Source organism: Pecten maximus, chromosome 3 (genome assembly GCF_902652985.1).
Source record: "Pecten maximus chromosome 3, xPecMax1.1, whole genome shotgun sequence".
NCBI lineage: Eukaryota > Metazoa > Mollusca > Bivalvia > Pectinida > Pectinidae > Pecten > Pecten maximus.
Window position 1 is genome coordinate 44,993,542 of NC_047017.1, and position 24,237 is coordinate 45,017,778.

General features: G+C 46.1%; 1 protein-coding gene and 1 non-coding gene across 2 annotated transcripts; both read left to right on the forward strand.

Moving 5' to 3' along the window:
- Nucleotides 1–1,142: 1,142 nt before the first annotated feature.
- LOC117322777 (cell surface glycoprotein 1-like) lies at nucleotides 1,143–22,585 on the forward strand. Its single transcript, XM_033877716.1, has 4 exons — nucleotides 1,143–1,457; nucleotides 1,915–2,078; nucleotides 20,485–21,562; nucleotides 21,995–22,585. The coding sequence occupies exons 1-4, from the start codon at nucleotides 1,143–1,145 to the stop codon at nucleotides 22,583–22,585; spliced, it is 2,148 nt and encodes a 715-aa protein (XP_033733607.1).
- Nucleotides 15,931–16,003, forward strand: Trnak-uuu. The gene has a single exon. It is a non-coding gene; the product is annotated as a tRNA-Lys (tRNA).
- Nucleotides 22,586–24,237: the final 1,652 nt, after the last annotated feature.

Below are 24,237 nucleotides of genomic sequence, written 5' to 3' on the forward strand. Positions count from 1 at the left end.
CTCAATATTTTAGAGAATCCGGGAGACACCCCGGTAGAGACCCCGGTAGAGACCACGGTAGAGACCCCGGTAGAGACCCCGGTAGAGACCCCGGTAGAGACCCCTGTATAAACCCCGGTAGAGACCACGGTAGAGACACCGGTAGAGACCACGGTAGAGACCCCGGTAGAGACCCCGGTAGAGACCCCGGTAGAGACCCCGGTAGAGACCCCGGTAGAGACCCCGGTAGAGACACCTGTATAAACCCCGGTAGAGACCACGGTAGAGACCCCGGTAGAGACACCGGTAGAGACCACGGTAGAACCCCGGTAGAGACACCGGTAGAGATCCCGGTAGAGACATCGGTAGAGACCCCGGTAGAGAAACCGATAGAGACCCCGGTAGAGAAACCGATAGAGACCCAGGTAGATACCCCGGTAGAGACTCCGGTAGAGACCCCGGTAGAGACCCCGGTAGAGACCCCGGTAGAGACACCGGTAGAGACCCCGGTAGAGACCCCGGTAGAGACCCCGGTAGAGACACCGGTAGAGACCCCGGTAGAGACCCCGGTAGAGACCCCGGTAGAGACCCCGGTAGAGACACCGGTAGAGACCCCGGTAGAGACCCCGGTAGAGACCACGGTAGAACCCCGGTAGAGACCCGGTAGAGACCCCGGTAGAGACCCCGGTAGAGACCCGGTAGAGACCCCGGTAGAGACACCGGTAGAGACCCCGGTAGAGACCCCGGTAGAGACCACGGTAGAGACCCCGGTAGAGACCCCGGTAGAGACCCCGGTAGAGACACCGGTAGAGACACCGGTAGAGACACCGGTAGAGACCCCGGTAGAGACCCCGGTAGAGACCCCGGTAGAGACACCGGTAGAGACACCGGTAGAGACCCCGGTAGAGACCACGGTAGAGACACCGGTAGAGACCCCGGTAGAGACCACGGTAGAAACATCGGTAGAGACCCCGGTAGAGACCCCGGTAGAGACCCCGGTAGAGACCCCGGTAGAGACCCCGGTAGAGACACCGGTAGAGATCCCGGTAGATACCCCGGTAGAGACCCCGGTAGAGACCACGGTAGAAACATCGGTAGAGACCCCGGTAGAGACCCCGGTAGAGACCCCGGTAGAGACACCGGTAGATACCCCGGTAGTTACCATGGTAGAGACACCGGTAGATACCCCGGTAGTTACCATGGTAGAGACCCCGGTAGAGACCCCGGTAGAGACACCGGTAGAGACACCGGTAGAGACCCCGGTAGAGACCACGGTAGAGACCCCGGTAGAGACCCCGGTAGAGACCCCGGTAGAGACACCGGTAGAGATCCCGGTAGATACCCCGGTAGAGACCCCGGTAGAGACCACGGTAGAAACATCGGTAGAGACCCCGGTAGAGACCCCGGTAGAGACCCCGGTAGAGACACCGGTAGAGACCCCGGGAGAGACCCCGGTAGAGACCCCGGTAGAGACACCGGTAGATACCCCGGTAGTTACCATGGTAGAGACACCGGTAGAGACCCCGGTAGAGACCCGGTAGAGACCCCCGGTAGATACCATGGTAGAGACACCGGTAGAGACCCCGGTAGAGACCCCGGTAGAGACCCCCGGTAGAGACCCCGGGAGAGACCCCGGTAGAGACACCGGTAGATACCCCGGTAGTTACCATGGTAGAGACACCGGTAGAGACCCCGGTAGAGGACCCCCGGGAGAGACCCTGTAGAGACCCGGTAGAAGACAACGGTAGATACCCCGGTAGGAGACCCCGGTAGGTACCATGGTAGAGACACCGGTAGAGAACCCGGTAGAGACACCGGTTAGAGACCCCGGTACAAGACCCCGGTAGAGACCACGGTAGAGACCCCGGTAGAGACCCCGGTAGAGACATCACCGGTAGAGACACCGGTAGAGACCCCGGTAAAGAGCCCCGGTAGAGACCCCGGTTAGAGACCACGGTAGAAACATCGGTAGAGACCCCGGTAGAGACCCCGGTAGAGACCCCGGTAGAGACCCCGGTAGAGACACCGGTAGAGACACCGGTAGAGACACCGGTAGAGACACCGGTAGATACCCCGGTAGAGACACCGGTAGAGACCCGGTAGAGACCCCGGTAGATACCATGGTAGAGACCCCGGTAGAGACACCGGTAGATACCCCGGTAGAGACCCCGGTAGAGACCCCGGTAGAGACCACGGTAGAGACCCCGGTAGAGACCCCGGTAGATACCATGGTAGAGACACCGGTAGAGACCCCGGTAGAGACCCCGGTAGAGACCCGGTAGAGACCCCGGTAGATACCATGGTAGAGACCCCGGTAGAGACACCGGTAGATACCCCGGTAGAGACCCCGGTAGAGACCACGGTAGAGACTCCGGTAGAGACCCCGGTAGAGACCACGGTAGAGACACCGGTAGAGACCACGGTAGAGACCCCGGTAGAGACACCGGTAGATACCCCGGTAGAGACCCCGGTAGAGACCCCGGTAGATACCCCGGTAGAGACCCCGGTAGAGACCCCGGTAGAGACCCCGGTAGAGACAATGGTAGAGACAATGGTCGATACTTCGGTAGATATCCCGTTTTTCTTGTATGAATTACAACGTGCTCCAACTGACACATTTGCCGTGTAAAACGAATCGAAAACTACGTTTATCATCTAATCATTCGTCAAAGTTACTAATGGACATTTAGACGGTTTGTAAATAAATAATTTTCCTTTTGTTTGTTTGAAGTTTAATGCCCTAATTAGAGCGAAAGTCCGTTACTACTTGTAAACCTGTATGTATGTAGGTACGCTTCAGGATTGTTCAATAATGCATTCAGTGTTAATAAGCTACAAATCTCTAACTGATTCTCTGCTGGAATGGAATATCGGCAGTTAGTTTATTACTACGAACAAACTTGAGGACAGATGGAATGTATCGGGAGAAGATTATGCCCAGGACTACCTTTTTCAGATTTGATATCACCAGCTAGGGACAATGACATTGAGATTGTCATAATACCCTTAAAGTGACGGGCAGCATGTCGTTGGCGAGGTCACACTTAACCTCACACATGTACAGTGTATTAATATAACAAACTCATGAATATGTTGAACAAATTAACTCCGTCCAGAGAAAGCTAAATAAATACACAAGTCATTGGCTGTAACGCGTTTGATTGGAGTGACGGGCCGTACGTGGTATGGAGTTATTTTACACTACATTGTCAATTTCATGACGTCATATCAATTATTTGACCTACTTGTTTCGATATCATCTTTGATACAAAGTAAGCTAGTGTTGCATAAAATCTGGTGTAAAACCGTGATACAAAATGTATTTAGTTTGAATAAAAAATGTTAATGTGTTATGTTTGTGAGAATCTTTTAGTTTAATATGGTGGCCGATTAGGGCGACCTCGTAATCTCGCGACCTCGCAATCTCGACATCTCGACATAAGTCGAGGTAGCGAGATCGCGAGGTTACGAGGTGGCCCTAACCGGCCACCAACCTTCGATATATACCACATCCTTACCAACCCCTCTCATCTTCTGGTTCCGTACTTTACAAATTTTTTGATACATAAGAACCAGAACATTACTGTCGGCCGACTGTACCACGGCTATTACTATTAAACATTATTGTCGGCCGACTGTACCACGGCTATTACTATTAAACATTACTGTCGACCGACTGTACCACGGCTATTACTATTAAACATTACTGTCGGCCGACTGTACCACGGCTATTACTATTTAACATTACTGTCGGCTGACTGTACCACGGCTATTACTATTAAACATTACTGTCGGCCGACTGTACCACGGCTATTACTATTAAACATTACTGTCGGCCGACTGTACCAGGGCTATTACTATTAAACATTACTGTCGGCCGACTGTACCACGGCTATTACTATTAAACATTACTGTCGGCCGACTGTACCACGGCTATTACTATTAAACATTACTGTCGGCCGACTGTACCACGGCTATTACTATTAAACATTACTGTCGGCCGACTGTACCACGGCTATTACTATTAAACATTACTGTCGGCCGACTGTACCACGGCTATTACTATCAAACATTACTGTCGGCCGACTGTACCAGGGCTATTACTATCAAACATTACTGTCGGCCGACTGTACCACGGCTATTACTATCAAACATTACTGTCGGCCGACTGTACCACGGCTATTACTATTAAACATTACTGTCGGCCGACTGTACCACGGCTATTACTATTAAACATTACTGTCGGCCGACTGTACCACGGCTATTACTATCAAACATTACTGTCGGCCGACTGTACCAGGGCTATTACTATCAAACATTACTGTCGGCCGACTGTACCACGGCTATTACTATCAAACATTACTGTCGACCGACTGTACCACGGCTATTACTATTAAACATTACTGTCGGCCGACTGTACCACGGCTATTACTATTAAACATTACTGTCGGCCGACTGTACCACGGCTATTACTATTAAACATTACTGTCGGCCGACTGTACCACGGCATACATTAACAGACTGTCGCCGACTGTACCACGGCTATTACTATTAAACATTACTGTCGGCCGACTGTACCACGGCTATTACTATTAAACATTACTGTCGGCCGACTGTACCACGGCTATTACTATTAAACATTACTGTCGGCCGACTGTACCACGGCTATTACTATTAAACATTACTGTCGGCCGACTGTACCACGGCTATTACTATTAAACATTACTGTCGGCCGACTGTACCACGGCTATTACTATTAAACATTACTGTCGGCCGACTGTACCAGGGCTATTACTATTAAACATTACTGTCGGCCGACTGTACCAGGGCTATTACTATTAAACATTACTGTCGACCGACTGTACCACGGCTATTACTATTAAACATTACTGTCGGCTGACTGTACCACGGCTATTACTATCAAATAGCTGGTTATTTATATAATATTCACTTAGTACCGATATTGTTTGTGGCTCAATAAAATGTGTTCATACATTGTATATTGAATACTGGGACACAGGGGAGCAGGCGGACACGTGTAGTTGATGTGTATAATATACCACATCGTGATCTCGGGAGGGGGATATAAACGAGTCCAGTGTATAATATACCACATCGTGATCTCGGGAGGGGGATATATACGAGTCCAGTGTATAATATACCACATCGTGATCTCGGGAGGGGGATATAAACGAGTCTAGTGTATAATATACCACGTCGTGATCTCGGGAGGGGGATATAAACGAGTCCAGTGTATAATATACCACGTCGTGATCTCGGGAGGGGGATATATACGAGTCCAGTGTATAATATACCACATCGTGATCTCGGGAGGGGGATATAAACAAGTCGACTGTATAATATACCACATCGTGATCTCGGGAGGGGGATATAAACAAGTCGACTGTATAATATACCACGTCGTGATCTCGGGAGGGGGGAGGGGGATGTATACGAGGCCAGTGTATAATATACCACGTCGTGATCTCGGGAGGGGGGAGGGGGATGTATACGAGGCCAGTGTATAATATACCACGTCGTGATCTCGGGAGGGGATATATGTCAGTGTCAGATTATGTAACATATATGACTGGCAGCGCCTACGCTTTCTTTCTTACTTCTGTGCTTTGTTGCTGACTTGGGTACATTTTTAGATATTTTGTCACATTCTAAAATCCCAAAACTGTCTATGGTATTAAAATGAAAATCGTTAAAAGCGTTTACCTAAGATTTAAAGGTATTCATTACTTTCCGGGGTAAACATCATCTTCATTCTAAACGGTCATTAACTACTTTGTTCGGCTCAGTAGTACGTTATGCCTGCCCCGAGACTTTGTTCGACATTGAATCCGTATAATTCAAACCACGTGTTCGTTCATTAGGTGTTAATGAAATGTGCAGTCTTCTCTCTTGATCTAGACTGATATATCCTTCGTCATCCATTCTACTCCTCCTTCCTCTTTTATATACTAACACCTTGTGGCGCTTCCTCTTCCTAACCCCCCCCCCCCCCCCCCCCCCCCCCTCCCGACCCACATCACTGACTCGTTTACTTGCGTTCCTTTCTTGCCTCATCCTTTGTACAAGCCTTTGCCTATAAACCCCTTTACCCATTCCTTTTACACTTTTACACTATCCTCCTCTGTCCCCTCACCTGTACATGTCTATATCACTATCCTCCTCTGGCCCCTCACCTGTACATGTCTATATCACTATCCTCCTCTGGCCCCTCACCTGTACATGTCTATATCACTATCCTCCTCTGGCCCCTCACCTGTACATGTCTATATCACTATCCTCCTCTGGCCCCTCACCTGTACATGTCTATATCACTATCCTCCTCTGGCCCCTCACCTGTAAATGTCTATATCACTATCCTCCTCTGGCCCCTCACCTGTAAATGTCTATATCACTATCCTCCTCTGTCCCCTCACCTGTACATGTCTATATCACTATCCTCCTCTGTCCCCTCACCTGTACATGTCTATATCACTCTCCTCCTCTAGCCCCCCACCTGTACATGTCTATATCACTATCCTCCTCTGGCCCCCCACCTATATATGTCTATGTCACTATCCTCCCCTGGTCCCTCACCTGTACATGTCTATATCACTCTCCTCCTCTGGCCCCTCACCTGTAAATGTCTATATCACTATCCTCCTCTGGCCCCTCACCTGTAAATGTCTATATCACTATCCTCCTCTAGCCCCCCACCTGTACATGTCTATATCACTATCCTCCTCTGGCCCCCCACCTGTATATGTCTATATCACTATCCTCCTCTAGCCCCTCACCTGTAAATGTCTATATCACTATCCTCCTCTGGCCCCTCACCTGTACATGTCTATATCACTATCCTCCTCTGGCCCCTCACCTGTAAATGTCTATATCACTATCCTCCTCTGGCCCCTCACCTGTACATGTCTATATCACTATCCTCCTCTGGCCCCCCACCTGTACATGTCTATATCACTATCCTCCTCTGGCCCCCCACCTGTACATGTCTATATCACTATCCTCCTCTGGCCCCTCACCTGTACATGTCTATATCACTCTCCTCCTTTAGCCCCCCACCTGTACATGTCTATATCACTATCCTCCTCTGGCCCCTCACTTGTAAATGTCTATATCACTATCCTCCTCTGGCCCCTCACCTGTACATGTCTATATCACTATCCTCCTCTGGCCCCTCACCTGTAAATGTCTATATCACTATCCTCCTCTGGCCCCTCACCTGTACATGTCTATATCACTATCCTCCTCTGGCCCCCCACCTGTACATGTCTATATCACTATCCTCCTCTGGCCCCCCACCTGTACATGTCTATATCACTATCCTCCTCTGGCCCCTCACCTGTACATGTCTATATCACTCTCCTCCTTTAGCCCCCCACCTGTACATGTCTATATCACTATCCTCCTCTGGCCCCTCACCTGTAAATGTCTATATCACTATCCTCCTCTGGCCCCTCACCTGTACATGTCTATATCACTATCCTCCTCTGGCCCCTCACCTGTACATGTCTATATCACTATCCTCCTCTAGCCCCTCACCTGTACATGTCTATATCACTATCCCCCTCTGGCCCCTCACCTGTACATGTCTATATCACTATCCTCCTCTGGCCCCTCACCTGACATGTCTATATCACTATCCTCCTCTGGCCCCTCACTTGTACACATCTATGTCACTATCCTCCTCCGGCCCCTCACGTGTGAATGTCTGTCACTATCCTCTCGTTAATATGCCCCCACCCACATTATTATTTTTTACATCCCAAGTCCCTCTCTCCTCAATCCCTCTTAACTAACCTTCTCCACTCTACCTTCCCCGTCCAGCTCTGCCTTCTTCCTCTCCCCGTCTTCCTCTCCCCGTCCTCCTCTCCACATCTTCCTCTCCCCGTCCTCCTCTCCATCACCCTTTACTCTCCTCCGCTCTCCTAGCTCCCCTCTCGTCTTACCACTTTTTATTACGCCTCTCGAATTTCCCCGCCCCTCTTATTCTCTCCTCCTCTCTCCACGTCCCCCTGTATTCTCCCTGTCCTTTCTTCCCTTCCCCCTCTCGCGTATCCCTTTTCATTACCTCCTTTCTCCTCGTCCCCATCCCCTCTCTCCGCTCCACCTACCCCTCTACTCTCCTCCTCCTTACCCGCCCCTCTCTCTACGTCAACTTCCATTCTCCCCGTCCCACCCTCGTCCCCTCCTCCCTTCTCTACGTCCCTTTCACCTCTACCCGTCCTCTCACTCCTCTTCCCATAACCCTAACGATCCTGACGATGTCGCTATCATTCCTGCCGGTATGTGCTTTAAATTAGATAACATGTATTGTGGTTCACTTCACGCTCACACAAACACAAGAAAACATGATGGTGTAACCGAATTACAAAATGGACCTGTAATAAAGGAAGACATAGATGGAATGAACTTAAAAGGAAATAGGAACTCGGTGTTGCAGGCTCTCCACTTAAAGTGGATAAAATTTGTTCTAAATTGCGCGAGACTACCTCGAATCTATTTCTAATATGATTTTTACGAAGTACCAAATACATGTTAAAATGTAATCGTCCTGGCGTGCTTTACAGGAGCACGGAATATGACCTTCGGGGCCTGAACTAACACTACAGTCAGTCTAGCGATAAAAGCCAATCTTGGATATGCATTGCATGCTGACAAAAAAGCAGGTGGAAATATTTTAAATGTTTGCTTTTATAGAAACAACCAAGGAAATGTAACGCGTTTAATGTGTAAGATTTATGACATCTGGTTTTTTTATGTCCGTCGATTTCGCAGTGGTTCCGCCGTCTAATCTGGGTTTAAAGCCACGTTTAGATTGTGCGGGATATGAAGAGTATCTTGGGGTAGGAAGACTGTTATCATTGATTGAGATCTTTTCCCAGATCAGCTGTAGTCCAGACACTCAAAACACATTCTTTTTTCACTGCCCTTTTTACCAGTGATATATAAGAAATTATCAACGTGACAACACCTGATGCCATCATTACTTAAATCACTCAATTACGTAATGTAACCATAGGTACGTAATGTCACCATGTGTATGTTATGTAACCATAGGTACGTAAGGTAATCATGGGTACGTTATGTAGCCATGGGTATGTAATGTAACTATGGGTACGTAATGTAACTATGGGTACGTAATGTAACCATGGGTACGTAATGTAACCATGGGTACGTAATGTAACCATAGGTACGTAATGTAACCATGGGTATGTAATGTAACCATGGGTACGTAATGTAACCATGGGTACGTAATGTAACCATGGGTATGTAATGTAACCATGGGTACGTAATGTAACCATAGGTACGTTTTGTAACCATAGGTATGTAATGTAACCATAGATACGTAATGTAACCATAGGTACGTTATGTAACCATAGGTATGTAATGTAACCATAGGTACGTAATGTAACCATAGGTACGTTATGTAACCATATATACGTAATGTAACCATGGGTACATTATGTAACCATAGTTATGTAATGTAACCATAGGAACGTAATGTAACCATGGGTACGTAATGTAACAATGGGTACGTAATGTAACCATAGGTACGTAATATAACCATGGGTACGTAATGTAACCATGGGTATGTTATGTAACCATGGGTACGTAATGTAACCATAGGTACGTAATGTAACCATAGGTACGTTATGTAACCATGGGTACGTAATGTAACCATAGGTACGTTATGTAACCATGGGTATGTAATGTAACCATAGGTACGTAATGTAACAATGGGTACGTAATGTAACAATGGGTATGTAATGTAACCATAGGCACGTAATGTAACCATAGGTACGTTATGTAACAATGGGTACGTAATGTAACAATGGGTACGTTATGTAACCATAGGTACGTAATGTAGCAATTGGTATGTTATGTAACCATGGGTACGTAATGTAACCATGGGTACGTTATGTAACCATGGGTACGTAATGTAACCATGGGTATGTAATGTAACCATGGGTACGTGATGTAACCATGGGTATGTTATGTAACCATGGGTATGTTATGTAACCATGGGTACGTGATGTAACCATGGGTACGTAATGTAACAATGGGTACGTTATGTAACAATGGGTACGTTATGTAACAATGGGTACGTTATGTAACCATGGGTATGTTATGTAACAATGGGTACGTAATGTAACAATGGGTACGTTATGTAAGAATTTTACGACATCACTTTTCTTGGTAAAACATTTAGTGTTGATCAATCCGTCAATTTTTTTTCAAACCTGATGCACATGCTCCCTCACCTTTCAGTGTGCAGTTTAAATATTTGACAAGATTTTGTCAGCAAAACATACCAAAATGCTGAAATTGAGTTGAGAAAGCCCTCCAAAATGATAATCTTCGTTGTTGTCCGGAATAACTCCATGACAATCATTCTGATCACTTGATCGATACCGTGTGATTTTGTCTGTTAAGTTTGACGTCAAAGTGTTATTTTTCTCTGATAATTGATCCTATATCTCACGACATATTTTTATATAGGATATCGGTTATCTTGCGTTTGTTTGCTTGCTTCCATAGCTACGTAAAAAGGGAATGACTTCCGGTTACGAAAGTTTCCAATCGCAAGTGGAAAGATGAAAAGAGTTGCCAGCTTATCTGAGCTATCCTAGGTGTCATACTCGAGATCATGGTAGGATCATAAGATCAGGGACGTAGCGTGCAACAATCCGTCGATCACACACGAGATTGACTCATCTACAGAAGGGTTATGATACGGGATCATTAGGCCTCTTTACGCAGTACCGACGGACATTCCTCTAGGGTGGGGTAACTTAATATGAACTTTAAGGCGATTATCTCTTTATTTAAGTGGATTATGTGATTGTTTATGAATGACCATATGTGTTACATAATTGTATGTTGAGGAGTCTTCGCCAATTTGCACAAATTTACTGTAATAGTTATGATTTTTTTTTAAATCCTACAGTATATACCGTTGCATAAAGATACAATTATTTAAATTTATTAAACAATGCCGGCTAAAGCAGAATTCGACACGCACATTCGCTTTGAAGTCATCCATACCATGCATTTACAATACAATTTTTATTTTCTTATAATATACTGTTTTGATTGTAAATATTTGTATATTTATATACAGTGATGTAGTTATAGTGCTACATGTGGTGTTATATAGGGTATACATTAATAAGTATACTATTGTTATACTTCTGACAATGTATCCGTGTATATAATTGTTGAGTGTGATCTGTTGTATTCCCCGCCGTATATATCTATAAAGATCGTGGCTGTACAACAATAACAAATTAACAAACCCGGCTTCCATCAATCAATACCACATTCATTCCCACGTGTATTTTGACATTACGTTCAAATTGCTTTTCAAACGTCTACCAGACACGCTAACACAGCAGGTCTCCCGAGCGTTTGGAAATACAAACACGATTGCCTCCTTACTACAGTCTTACAGCGGTATCATATTGACCCTTGGAGTTCTCCCAGGGGTTCAATAGCCGACTTTTAAAACATATTAATTTCCTTTATCCAATAATGCTTTGAAATCAAGATTGATTTCTCTAAGAAAAATAGGTTATTTATAAGAATATCAGATGAAGGGAGATGGTAATGTGCCGTTTTTATTGTGCAGGTACACGCGGATAGAAAATGATTAGTCAACGAGAGTAGATGTGATGTAAAGCCTAAATGTCCCTGGGAATACGGTAAAAATACACCCAAGGTCAGCTAATGTGCTACGTAATGCGCGCGATCTACTGATTGTATAATCATTTATTGATAGACCTACATATAAGGTATACGGTTGACAAATTATCAATATGTTCATCCTAAGGTAACCGATACTGGCTGCCCGTTACGTCTCCTATGCTATGACAGTAAAAAACTGACTATACAGCTTAATAGAAAATTAATAAGTCCATTTGTTAACATTGACTTAGAAGATTATATGAATTTCGTATTGCAGGTTACCGGGAAAACTCGGCCAAGCATGTAGAGAGCTATACAGTTATTATAAAGTCCGCCGACCGAGAAACAGTCACATAAAATACGTACTAAATCTGTAAAAACCCTAACGATTTATGCAGTATACTGACCAAGATCTTTGACCTCATAGGTCCGGATCCGATATCGACCTAAGTTGACCACAACTGGACTATTCAAAATAAAACTATCCCTCCTTGACCAGATTTATTACCTAGGCGTTTATGATTGACGTTTCCGTATCAGGTGGACTCGCTCTAACCTCACTGAGACCATTATGTAATATCACCACTAAATTAATATTACATCTGGTTGACCTGTTCACCCGAAGTAGATATCTTACGTCCCGCCGATTTGTTATGTAAAAAACGACTTCGAATACATCGTTGATAAATTCATATTAAATAGGCAATTGAGGTTTCTAATAGCCATGAAATATTTGTTTATATAAGTCGTATGGAACTCCCTTTGAACAACTGTCGATATGTTTAATTAGCGTGTTTAAGTAATACTTAATTTACAAGCAACGATTCTTACACTTTCACCTATACATGCGCATTCTGGGTTTTTTTCTAACACACGGTAAACACAACATCGAAGACGGTTGACAAATTGCTCCCTAATACTAGTAATGCATGTTCCGCTGGTGAGCATGTCATATTGCTTTCCATTCTGTCTGGGTGTCGCTTCGGCATGAACTTTAATTCAATCCAGATATTTAATTAAACTGTTATAACTACCGAATTATCAGGAAAAAAATAAGCGGGATTTTTGCCACGAGCAACGGACGTCATATTGGGATGACTTATTACGTCACAGTTTTCATTGGAACATTAATTAATGACATACCAAAAAGATCGAATGTAGGAAAGTCTAAGATTTTTTGTTGAGTTTTCCTCGTATAAGTTTGTACAACAGCAGCATGGAGTATACGATTTCTTTGTCATTACAGAGTATGGGAAGTTTGTTCAGTTTTCCTTCCTTACTGTTGTTAACGATAAGTACACATCTATATGATATGTATCTTGGGCTCATCTTCGTAAGCAGGAAGTCGATACATATTTCTTTGTTTCACGTGTAGATATCCTGAAATTGTTATTATAACAATAGGAACAATAACATGCCATATCGCTTGTCCCACACTGACAACTTCCGGTGGATAAGTACGACGGATTTACAGGCAGGACAATGTAACAATAACTACGCTTCTCTTTGTGCGTGTAAGGTTTTGTTTCCAAACACACGATGTTATACATGACTACAGACATGTATCTTTACTGTATAACCTATAACATGTATCTTTACTGTATAACCTATATATAACACGTATCGTTACTGTATAACCGATAACATGTATCTTTACTGTATAACCTATAACACGTATCTTTACTGTATAACCTATAACACGTATCTTTACTGTATAACCTATAACATGTATCTTTACTGTATAACCTATAACATGTATCTTTACTGTATAACCTATAACATGTATCTTTACTGTCTAACCTATAACACGTATCTTTACTGTATAACCTATAACACGTATCTTTACTGTATAACCTATAACATATATCTTTACTGTATTACATATAACATGTATCTTTACTGTATAACCTATAACATGTATCTTTACTGTATAACCCATAACACGTATCTTTACTGTATAACCTATAACACGTATCTTTACTGTATAACCTATAACACGTATCTTTACTGTATAACCTATAACACGTATCTTTACTGTATAACCTATAACATGTATCTTTACTGTATAACCTATAACACGTATCTTTACTGTATAACCTATAACACGTATCTTTACTGTATAACCTATAACACGTATCTTAACAGTATAACCTATAACAGGTATCTTTACGTTATAACCTATAATATAACACATACAACAACGCGACGTATTTTTATTTATTTATTTATTTATTTATTTACTACCCTTATAAACAGTTCCAGTGGTAAGCCGATCCCAGCGTGTCACTTGCAGCAGTAGGCGACCTCAATCATCCACGCATCATTTCACTGTTGATATGGGTAATGTCAGGACTTCCCACAACGCTTTGCCTGATTGCTTTCAAAATCCGGTAAGAAGAGCGGCTATATTGTCAGAGTTCTGATAACGGCGCTATAAATTATTCATACAGATTCCAACGAGACTGGATACTGGATATGTGGATTACCTGTCGCTAATTCGTGATTTTTCTTGTTTAATAAATTATCAGTTGTTTGTCACACCTGGGACTACTTATTGTTTATCCAGGTAAAATCCAGCACACCTCATTAATATGTATACGTGTATTAAAACAACGTCCAAAGATCATCTTCTAAGTCGACATTTTAATTATTCACTATAGAAGAACGATCGACAAATTATATCTCTCGTCAACATGAATACATTCTGTGTGGTACATATATCCAGACAACCGTTCGATACTCATATTGTAATGTTTAAAAGGCTGTCATAAATGAGTCTCATGTCTACATTATAACGTGTTTTCTAAACATTAAATGACACACAGTAAAACATGGTCTGGTCTGGTCTCGCTGGTCTGGTCTCGCTGGTCCGGTCTCGCTGGTCTGGTCTCGCTGGTTTGGTCCCAAAATTTAGTCAGGTCTGGTCCAAAGATTGGTGTGGTCATTCTCACTAGTCTAGTCTCAAAATCTGACTACTTATTTTTTTTCTCTCTCTCTTCCCAATGGACATAATATCGATAATTGAATATTGAGGCTTCAAGATAAATGTAGATGTAATAAAAGTGTTGTTACCTGTAATGCAAGTGACCCAACATTTCTGTATATAATGACAGGGGCGGGGAGAGAGGAGGGGCCGGTTAGGGTGTGGAGGGAGGGTGGGGGGGGGGGGGGGGGGGGGGGGGGGGGTACAGTACGTCGAGACTAACAGTACCTCTGTCTACATTGTTAATATATTAAATATATCAAGGAAATATAATTCTTGCTCTATGGATACCATCTGTCTGAGGTGGCTACACAGGCACGTAAACAGTGGGTCATTCACACTGCCCAAAGGCAGTACTAAAAGGACAACTGTCTTAGCGGTCATCTGAGGAGTGGTAATGGGGTATGATATGTGTGTCCTCAGAATCACCCGTACCTAAAGGTGAGGGGCATTGGAGCGCCCGGTAGTTTTAAATAGAACTACATAAATATGTAGGAGGTCATCCATTCTGTAGTGATTCAGAAGTGTCCGGGAAATTTGAAACTGACATTGCAGGTTATTAGTAACATGATAAGACTAAATTACGTGTTACAGAAAATCATAAGGTATAATTGACCCGCCTTCTACATATACCTGGCATTCAGATTAAGATTTGGAGTGGTAGAGGTAGATAGTGTAATTTACATAGGGATAACACGTGTGTAAATGGTATCTTTAACTATGATTCAAGAACTTTTTTTAAAGTTTACATGAATAACGTCCTTGTGAATTCAATAAATAAATGAATTAATAAATAGATAAATTTATAAATGTATACTGTATATGAAGTATTATAGATAAGTGATATAAAATGTATTGGATCTCTTTTGTACGGCAGCAAGAAAATGTGTGTTTATATAACACCACACCTTGGAAAAGTCCGTATCATCATCGTATATAGGTGAATATTAATTAACAATAATCGATTAATAATATAAAAGTCTGGGCCCCAGTTTCTGCGTGCATCGTGTAATTACTCAGAGGCGAAGTCTACTACTTGTGTACATAGAACATGTGTTATATAGTCATCCCACATCTCTTATAGTCGTACCACATCTCTTATCGTCGTACCACATCTCTGATTAGCACCAGGAAATTCTTTAATTTATATAAATATTTGTTCGATATAAGGAACAAAACTTACTAAGTGGTCAAGTACCATATGGACACGCTACAATACATTTTGTGAGACATTTATATTTAAACTACAATCGACATACGGGTAAGAAGCCCGCGTAGCTCAGTCGGTAGAGCATCAGACTTTTAATCTGAGGGTCTAGGGTTCGAGTCCCTACGTGGGCGGATATATTTTTTCCTTTTTTTTTTTTTTATCTAATGGTTATTATTCAAACTGATACTTATATACAAAATCGAATGGTTTTCAAAATTGGTAAAATTTTAAAATATATATATAGTAATGTCCGGAATATGCTTCCTTCCGTTCTGTTGTCAAATGATAATATAATGCTAATGGCTACATTACACACGAATCTGTAAATGTAAAATTGAAGTAATTTCCCTCATTCAGAATAATAAAAAAGATAATTAGTTTGTGTTCGAGAAAGCCACATACACACAGGAATTTAGTATAAGATACCAGATACAAGAAACTTTACAAATTTATAGTTGAATATCTAGAACAAGAACATCAGCTTCAAGAGCTATATCGACAAACAGAGGATTAAACCTGTACAATTAAACGCAACATCATCACAGTCGGCAAGCAAATTTAACTAAAATTTATACAAAGTGATCACTTAAGAAAAAGACAAAGATAATTATCAAATAAATTTCATATGACATAATTGAATAATTAGCATATGATACGTGTGGACATTTATAAAACAATTTTGTAGTAAGATGATCACAGAAATTATCCAGTTACACAATATAATAAAAGTCCAGTTACAAGTGTATCTGGTAGCGTGATAAATCATGCCAAGGGCCCAGCTTCTGTGTTGGTCACTTCCACTGTGTACTCGGTACGATTGATCACGTGTGCACGTCCACTGTGTACTCGGTACGATTGATCACGTGTGCACGTCTAATGTGTAATCGGTACGATTGACCACGTGTGCACGTCCACTGTGTACTCGGTACGATTGATCACGTGTGCACGTCTAATGTGTAATCGGTACGATTGACCACGTGTGCACGTCCACTGTGTACTCGGTACGATTGATCACGTGTGCACGTCCACTGTGTACTCGGTACGATTGATCACGTGTGCACGTCCACTGTGTACTCGGTACGATTGATCACGTGGTCACGTCCACTGTGTACTCGGTACGATTGACCACGTGTGCACGTCTACTGTGTACTCGGTACGATTGATCACGTGTGCACGTCTAATGTGTAATCGGTACGATTGATCACGTGTGCACGTCCACTGTGTAATCGGTACGATTGACCACGTGTGCGCGTCTACTGTGTAATCGGTACGATTGATAGAGATTACAGACATAATTAACTAAAATATTCTATTAAAACAAAATTGAAAAATAAAAGTAACATAGAAAAATATCACATTACATCCAGCTGGTAGTTTAGTTACATAAGGGTACAAACATAGAAAGTTTTACATCTGAGGCCATCCCACACATGGGGCCGCCTGCGGACCTCTCTGTAGTTTTCAGTACCTGAAGGACCCGGGCTGTAGCTTGTGGTGTTGACCCTTGACAAATCAACAGTTCAGTCTCTTCTCCTGTAACATTATAGGCTGTGGTGCTATCTTTAATAAGATCCTGTATAAAATCAGATGTCATTCACAATTTTTAAAAATTTCACATGCCATAATTGGCATTAATTTTATTCTTCTAATATATAAAAAGTAGCATTCGACATTAAAAGTAATTGTTCCAAATTGATGGTTTAATCATTAAAAAACAAAACGAAGGCCTCTTTCCTAGACCTTCTCTATCTTTTAGGTTGACATCTAAATACAAAAATGCCATACCAAGGGACAATAATCAAAATTACTTGTAGATAAAACAAAGGATTTGTAATTGAGCATTCTTGTGTCTTTTGTTTAAAAGATATCCCAATCTTTTCAGGACTGCAAGCTGTCTTGAGGCCTTTCTACACAGTTCAGACGAATGTTTATCAAATTTCAGTAAATTATCTATTTCTACAAATAAAAACTTGACATTTTGTTTACATAAGATTTTCGTGCCGGCAATGTTAAAATGATTGAGGCCCCTCTTACCTAAGCATATCGCCTGAAACTTGTCTGGATTGGCTTTTATCCCATTGCTATTAAACCAACCGATTAAAATTGTGGTCTCTTGCTCTAAGATATCTTTCAACAAAATAAAATATATCATTAATAACTAGCGGACCCAGTATATACCCACGTGGAATCCCCTTCATGAAGAATGTCCATTCTGAAAGGTTCGTCCACTGTCTGACCTGCTGCTTCCTTATCCCAAGATAGCTGACCGCGCCATCCATCAAACCATATGATGACAGCTTCCTAAGTAATATACATATATATGTTTAAAGAAAAAACAATAGATACAAAATCTGTATCATACAATGGTTCATTTTAACATCTTCAGGTCAATCCAAATAAAGCCTCACATGCTACAGACTGGGAGTAGATCCGGAACCCATATCATCCTTACCAGTAGATCCGGAGCCCACACAATCCTTACCAGTAGATCCGGAGCCCACACTATCCTTATCAGTAGATCAGGACCCCACACCATCCCTACCAGTAGATCCGGACCCCACACCATCCTTACCAGTAGATCCGGAGCCCACACCACCCTTACCACTAGATCCGGACCCCACACCATCCTTACCAGTAGATCCGGACCCCACACCATCCCTACCAGTAGATCCGGACCCCACACCATCCTTACCAGTAGATCCGGAGCCCACACCACCCTTACCACTAGATCCGGACCCCACACCATCCTTACCAGTAGATCCGGAGCCCACACCACCCTTACCACTAGATCCGGACCCCACACCATCCTTACCAGTAGATCCGGACCCCACACCATCCCTACCAGTAGATCCGGACCCCACACCATCCTTACCAGTAGATCCGGACCCCACACCATCCTTACCAGTAGATCCGGACCACACACCATCCCTACCAGTAGATCCGGACCCCACACCATCCCTACCAGTAGATCCGGACCCCACACCATCCTTACCAGTAGATCCGGACCCCACACCATCCTTACCAGTAGATCCGGACCACACACCATCCTTACCAGTAGATCCGGACCACACACCATCCCTACCAGTAGATCCGGACCCCACACCATCCTTACCAGTAGATCCGGAGCCCACACCATCCCTACCAGTAGATCCCGAACCCACACTATCCTTACCAGTAGATCCGGAGCCCACACCATCCTTACCAGTAGATCCGGACCCACACCATCCTTACCAGTAGATCGGGAGCCCACACTATCATTACCAGTAGATCCGGAGCCAACACTATCCCTACCAGTAGATCCGGAGCCCACACTATCATTACCAGTGGATCCGGAACCCACACCATCCTTACAAGTAGATCCGGACCCCACACCATCCTTACCAGTAGATCCGGAGCCAACACTATCCCTACCAGTAGATCCGGAGCCCACACCACCCTTACCAGTAGATCCGGACCCCACACCATCCCTACCAGTAGATCCGGACCCCACACCACCCTTACCAGTAGATCCGGACCCCACACCATCCCTACCAGTAGATCCGGACCCCACACCATCCTTACCAGTAGATCCGGAGCCCACATCATCCCTACCAGTAGACCCGGACCCCACACCACCCTTACCAGTAGATCCGGACGCCACACCATCCCTACCAGTAGATCCGGACCCCACACCATCCTTACCAGTAGATCCGGAGCCCACATCATCCCTACCAGTAGATCCGGACTCCACATCATCCCTACCAGTAGATATGAGCCCACACCATCCTTACCAGTAGATCCGGACCCCACACCATCCTTACCAGTAGTTCCGGACCCCACACCATCCTTACCAGTAGATCCGGACCCAACACCATCCCTACCAGTAGATCCGGACCCCACACCATCCTTACCAGTAGATCCGGACCCCACACCATCCTCACCAGTAGATCCAGAGCCCACACCATCCTTACCAGTAGATCCGGACCCCACACCATCCTTACCAGTAGATCCGGACCCCACACCATCCTTACCAGTAGATCCGGAGCCCACACCATCCTCACCAGTAGATCCGGAGCCCACACCACCCTTACCAGTAGATGCGGATACCACACCATCCCTACCAGCAGATCCGGAGCCCACACCATCCTCACCAGTAGATCCGGAGCCCACACCACCCTTACCAGTAGATCCGGATACCACACCATGCCTACCAGCAGATCCGGACCCCACACCATCCCTACCAGTAGATCCGGACCCCACACCATCCCTACCAGTAGATCCGGACCCCACACCATCCTTACCAGTAGATCCAGAGCCCACACCATCCTTACCAGTAGATCCGGAGCCCACACCATCCTTACCAGTAGATCCGGAGCCCACACCATCCTTACCAGTAGATCCGGACCCCACACCATCCTTACCAGTAGATCCGGAGCCCACACCATCCTTACCAGTAAATCCGGACCCCACACCACCCTTACCAGTAGATCCGGACCCCACACCATCCTTACCAGTAGATCCGGAGCCCACACCATCCCTACCAGTAGATCCCGAACCCACACTATCCTTATCAGTAGATCCGGAGCCCACACCATCCTTACCAGTAGATCCGGACCCACACCATCCTTACCAGTAGATCGGGAGCCCACACTATCATTACCAGTAGATCCGGAGCCAACACTATCCCTACCAGTAGATCCGGAGCCCACACTATCATTACCAGTGGATCCGGAACCCACACCATCCTTACAAGTAGATCCGGACCCCACACCATCCTTACCAGTAGATCTGGAGCCAACACTATCCCTACCAGTAGATCCGGAGCCCACACCACCCTTACCAGTAGATCCGGACCCCACACCATCCCTACCAGTAGATCCGGACCCCACACCACCCTTACCAGTAGATCCGGACCCCACACCATCCCTACCAGTAGATCCGGACCCCACACCATCCTTACCAGTAGATCCGGAGCCCACATCATCCCTACCAGTAGACCCGGACCCCACACCACCCTTACCAGTAGATCCGGACGCCACACCATCCCTACCAGTAGATCCGGACCCCACACCATCCTTACCAGTAGATCCGGAGCCCACATCATCCCTACCAGTAGATCCGGACTCCACATCATCCCTACCAGTAGATATGAGCCCACACCATCCTTACCAGTAGATCCGGACCCCACACCATCCTTACCAGTAGTTCCGGACCCCACACCATCCTTACCAGTAGATCCGGACCCAACACCATCCCTACCAGTAGATCCGGACCCCACACCATCCTTACCAGTAGATCCGGACCCCACACCATCCTCACCAGTAGATCCAGAGCCCACACCATCCTTACCAGTAGATCCGGACCCCACACCATCTTTACCAGTAGATCCGGACCCCACACCATCCTTACCAGTAGATCCGGAGCCCACACCATCCTCACCAGTAGATCCGGAGCCCACACCACCCTTACCAGTAGATCCGGATACCACACCATCCCTACCAGCAGATCCGGAGCCCACACCATCCTCACCAGTAGATCCGGAGCCCACACCACCCTTACCAGTAGATCCGGATACCACACCATGCCTACCAGCAGATCCGGACCCCACACCATCCCTACCAGTAGATCCGGACCCCACACCATCCCTACCAGTAGATCCGGACCCCACACCATCCTTACCAGTAGATCCAGAGCCCACACCATCCTTACCAGTAGATCCGGAGCCCACACCATCCTTACCAGTAGATCCGGAGCCCACACCATCCTTACCAGTAGATCCGGACCCCACACCATCCTTACCAGTAGATCCGGAGCCCACACCATCTTTACCAGTAAATCCGGACCCCACACCACCCTTACCAGTAGATCCGGAGCCCACACCATCCTTACCAGTAGATCCGGACCCCACACCATCCTTACCAGTAGATCCGGACCCCACACCATCCTTACCAGTAGATCCGGAGCCCACACCATCCTTACCAGTAGATCCGGACCACACACCATCCTTACCAGTAGATCCGGACCACACACCATCCCTACCAGTAGATCCGGACCCCACACCATCCTTACCAGTAGATCCGGAGCCCACACCATCCCTACCAGTAGATCCCGAACCCACACTATCCTTACCAGTAGATCCGGAGCCCACACCATCCTTACCAGTAGATCCAGACCCCACACCATCCTTACCAGTAGATCCGGAGCCCACACTATCATTACCAGTAGATCCGGAGCCAACACTATCCCTACCAGTAGATCCGGAGCCCACACTATCATTACCAGTGGATCCGGAACCCACACCATCCTTACAAGTAGATCCGGACCCCACACCATCCTTACCAGTAGATCCGGAGCCAACACTATCCCTACCAGTAGATCCGGAGCCCACACCACCCTTACCAGTAGATCCGGACCCCACACCATCCCTACCAGTAGATCCGGACCCCACACCACCCTTACCAGTAGATCCGGACCCCACACCATCCCTACCAGTAGATCCGGACCCCACACCATCCTTACCAGTAGATCCGGAGCCCACATCATCCCTACCAGTAGACCCGGACCCCACACCACCCTTACCAGTAGATCCGGACGCCACACCATCCCTACCAGTAGATCCGGACCCCACACCATCCTTACCAGTGGATCCGGAGCCCACATCATCCCTACCAGTAGATCCGGACTCCACATCATCCCTACCAGTAGATATGAGCCCACACCATCCTTACCAGTAGATCCGGACCCCACACCATCCTTACCAGTAGTTCCGGACCCCACACCATCCTTACCAGTAGATCCGGACCCAACACCATCCCTACCAGTAGATCCGGACCCCACACCATCCTTACCAGTAGATCCGGACCCCACACCATCCTCACCAGTAGATCCAGAGCCCACACCATCCTTACCAGTAGATCCGGACCCCACACCATCTTTACCAGTAGATCCGGACCCCACACCATCCTTACCAGTAGATCCGGAGCCCACACCATCCTCACCAGTAGATCCGGAGCCCACACCACCCTTACCAGTAGATCCGGATACCACACCATGCCTACCAGCAGATCCGGACCCCACACCATCCCTACCAGTAGATCCGGACCCCAGACCATCCCTACCAGTAGATCCGGACCCCACACCATCCTTACCAGTAGATCCAGAGCCCACACCATCCTTACCAGTAGATCCGGAGCCCACACCATCCTTACCAGTAGATCCGGAGCCCCCACCATCCTTACCAGTAGATCCGGACCCCACACCATCCTTACCAGTAGATCCGGAGCCCACACCATCCTTACCAGTAGATCCGGACCCCACACCACCCTTACCAGTAGATCCGGAGCCCACACCACCCTACCAGTAGATCCGGAGCCCACACCATCCTTACCAGTAGATCCGGACCCCACACCAACCCTACCAGTAGATCCGGACCCCACATCATCCTTACCAGTAGTTCCGGACCCCACACCATCCTTACCAGTAGTTCCGGACCCCATACCATCCTTACCAGTAGATCCGGACCCCTCACCATCCTTACCAGTAGATCCGGAGCCCACACCATCCTTACCAGTAGATCCGGAGCCCACACCATCCTCACCAGTAGATCCAGAGCCCACACCATCCTTACCAGTAGATCCGGACCCCACACCACCCTTACCAGTAGATCCGGACCCACACCATCCTTACCAGTAGATCCGGACCCCACACCATCCTTACCAGTAGATCCGGACCCCACACCATCCTTACCAGTAGATCCGGAGCCCACCCCATCCTTACCAGTAGATCCGGACCCCACACCATCCTTACCAGTAGATCCGGACCCCACACCATCCTCACCAGTAGATCAGGACCCCACGCCACCCTTACCAGTAGATCAGGACCCCACACCATCCTTACCAGTAGATCCGGACCCCACACCACCCTTACCAGTATATCAGGACCCCACACCATCCTTACCAGTAGATCCGGAGCCCACACCATCCTTACCAGTAGATCCGGAACCCACACCATCCCTACCAGTAGATTCGGACCCCACACCATCCTTACCAGTAGATCCGGACCACACACCATCCTTACCAGTAGATCCGGAACCCACACCATCCCTACCAGTAGATTCGGACCACACACCATCCTTACCAGTAGATCCGGACCACACACCATCCCTACCAGTAGATCCGGAGCCCACACCATCCCTACCAGTAGATCCAGAGCCCACACCATCCTTACCAGTAGATCCGGACCCCACACCACCCTTACCAGTAGATCCGGACCCACACCATCCTTACCAGTAGATCCGGACCCCACACCATCCTTACCAGTAGATCCGGACCCCACACCATCCTTACCAGTAGATCCGGAGCCCACCCCATCCTTACCAGTAGATCCG

Excerpts from the sequence above, each read along its gene's own strand:
- LOC117322777 (XM_033877716.1), top strand. The coding sequence starts at position 1,143 with ATGGTAGAGACACCGGTAGATACCCCGGTAGTTACCATGGTAGAGACC. Across the intron at positions 2,079-20,484 it reads GAGACACCGGTAGAGACCCG|TAGATCGGGAGCCCACACTA; the intron begins GTAGAGACCCCG and ends CATCCTTACCAG. Across the intron at positions 21,563-21,994 it reads AGCCCACACCATCCTTACCA|CCCACACCATCCTTACCAGT; the intron begins GTAGATCCGGAG and ends GTAGATCCGGAG.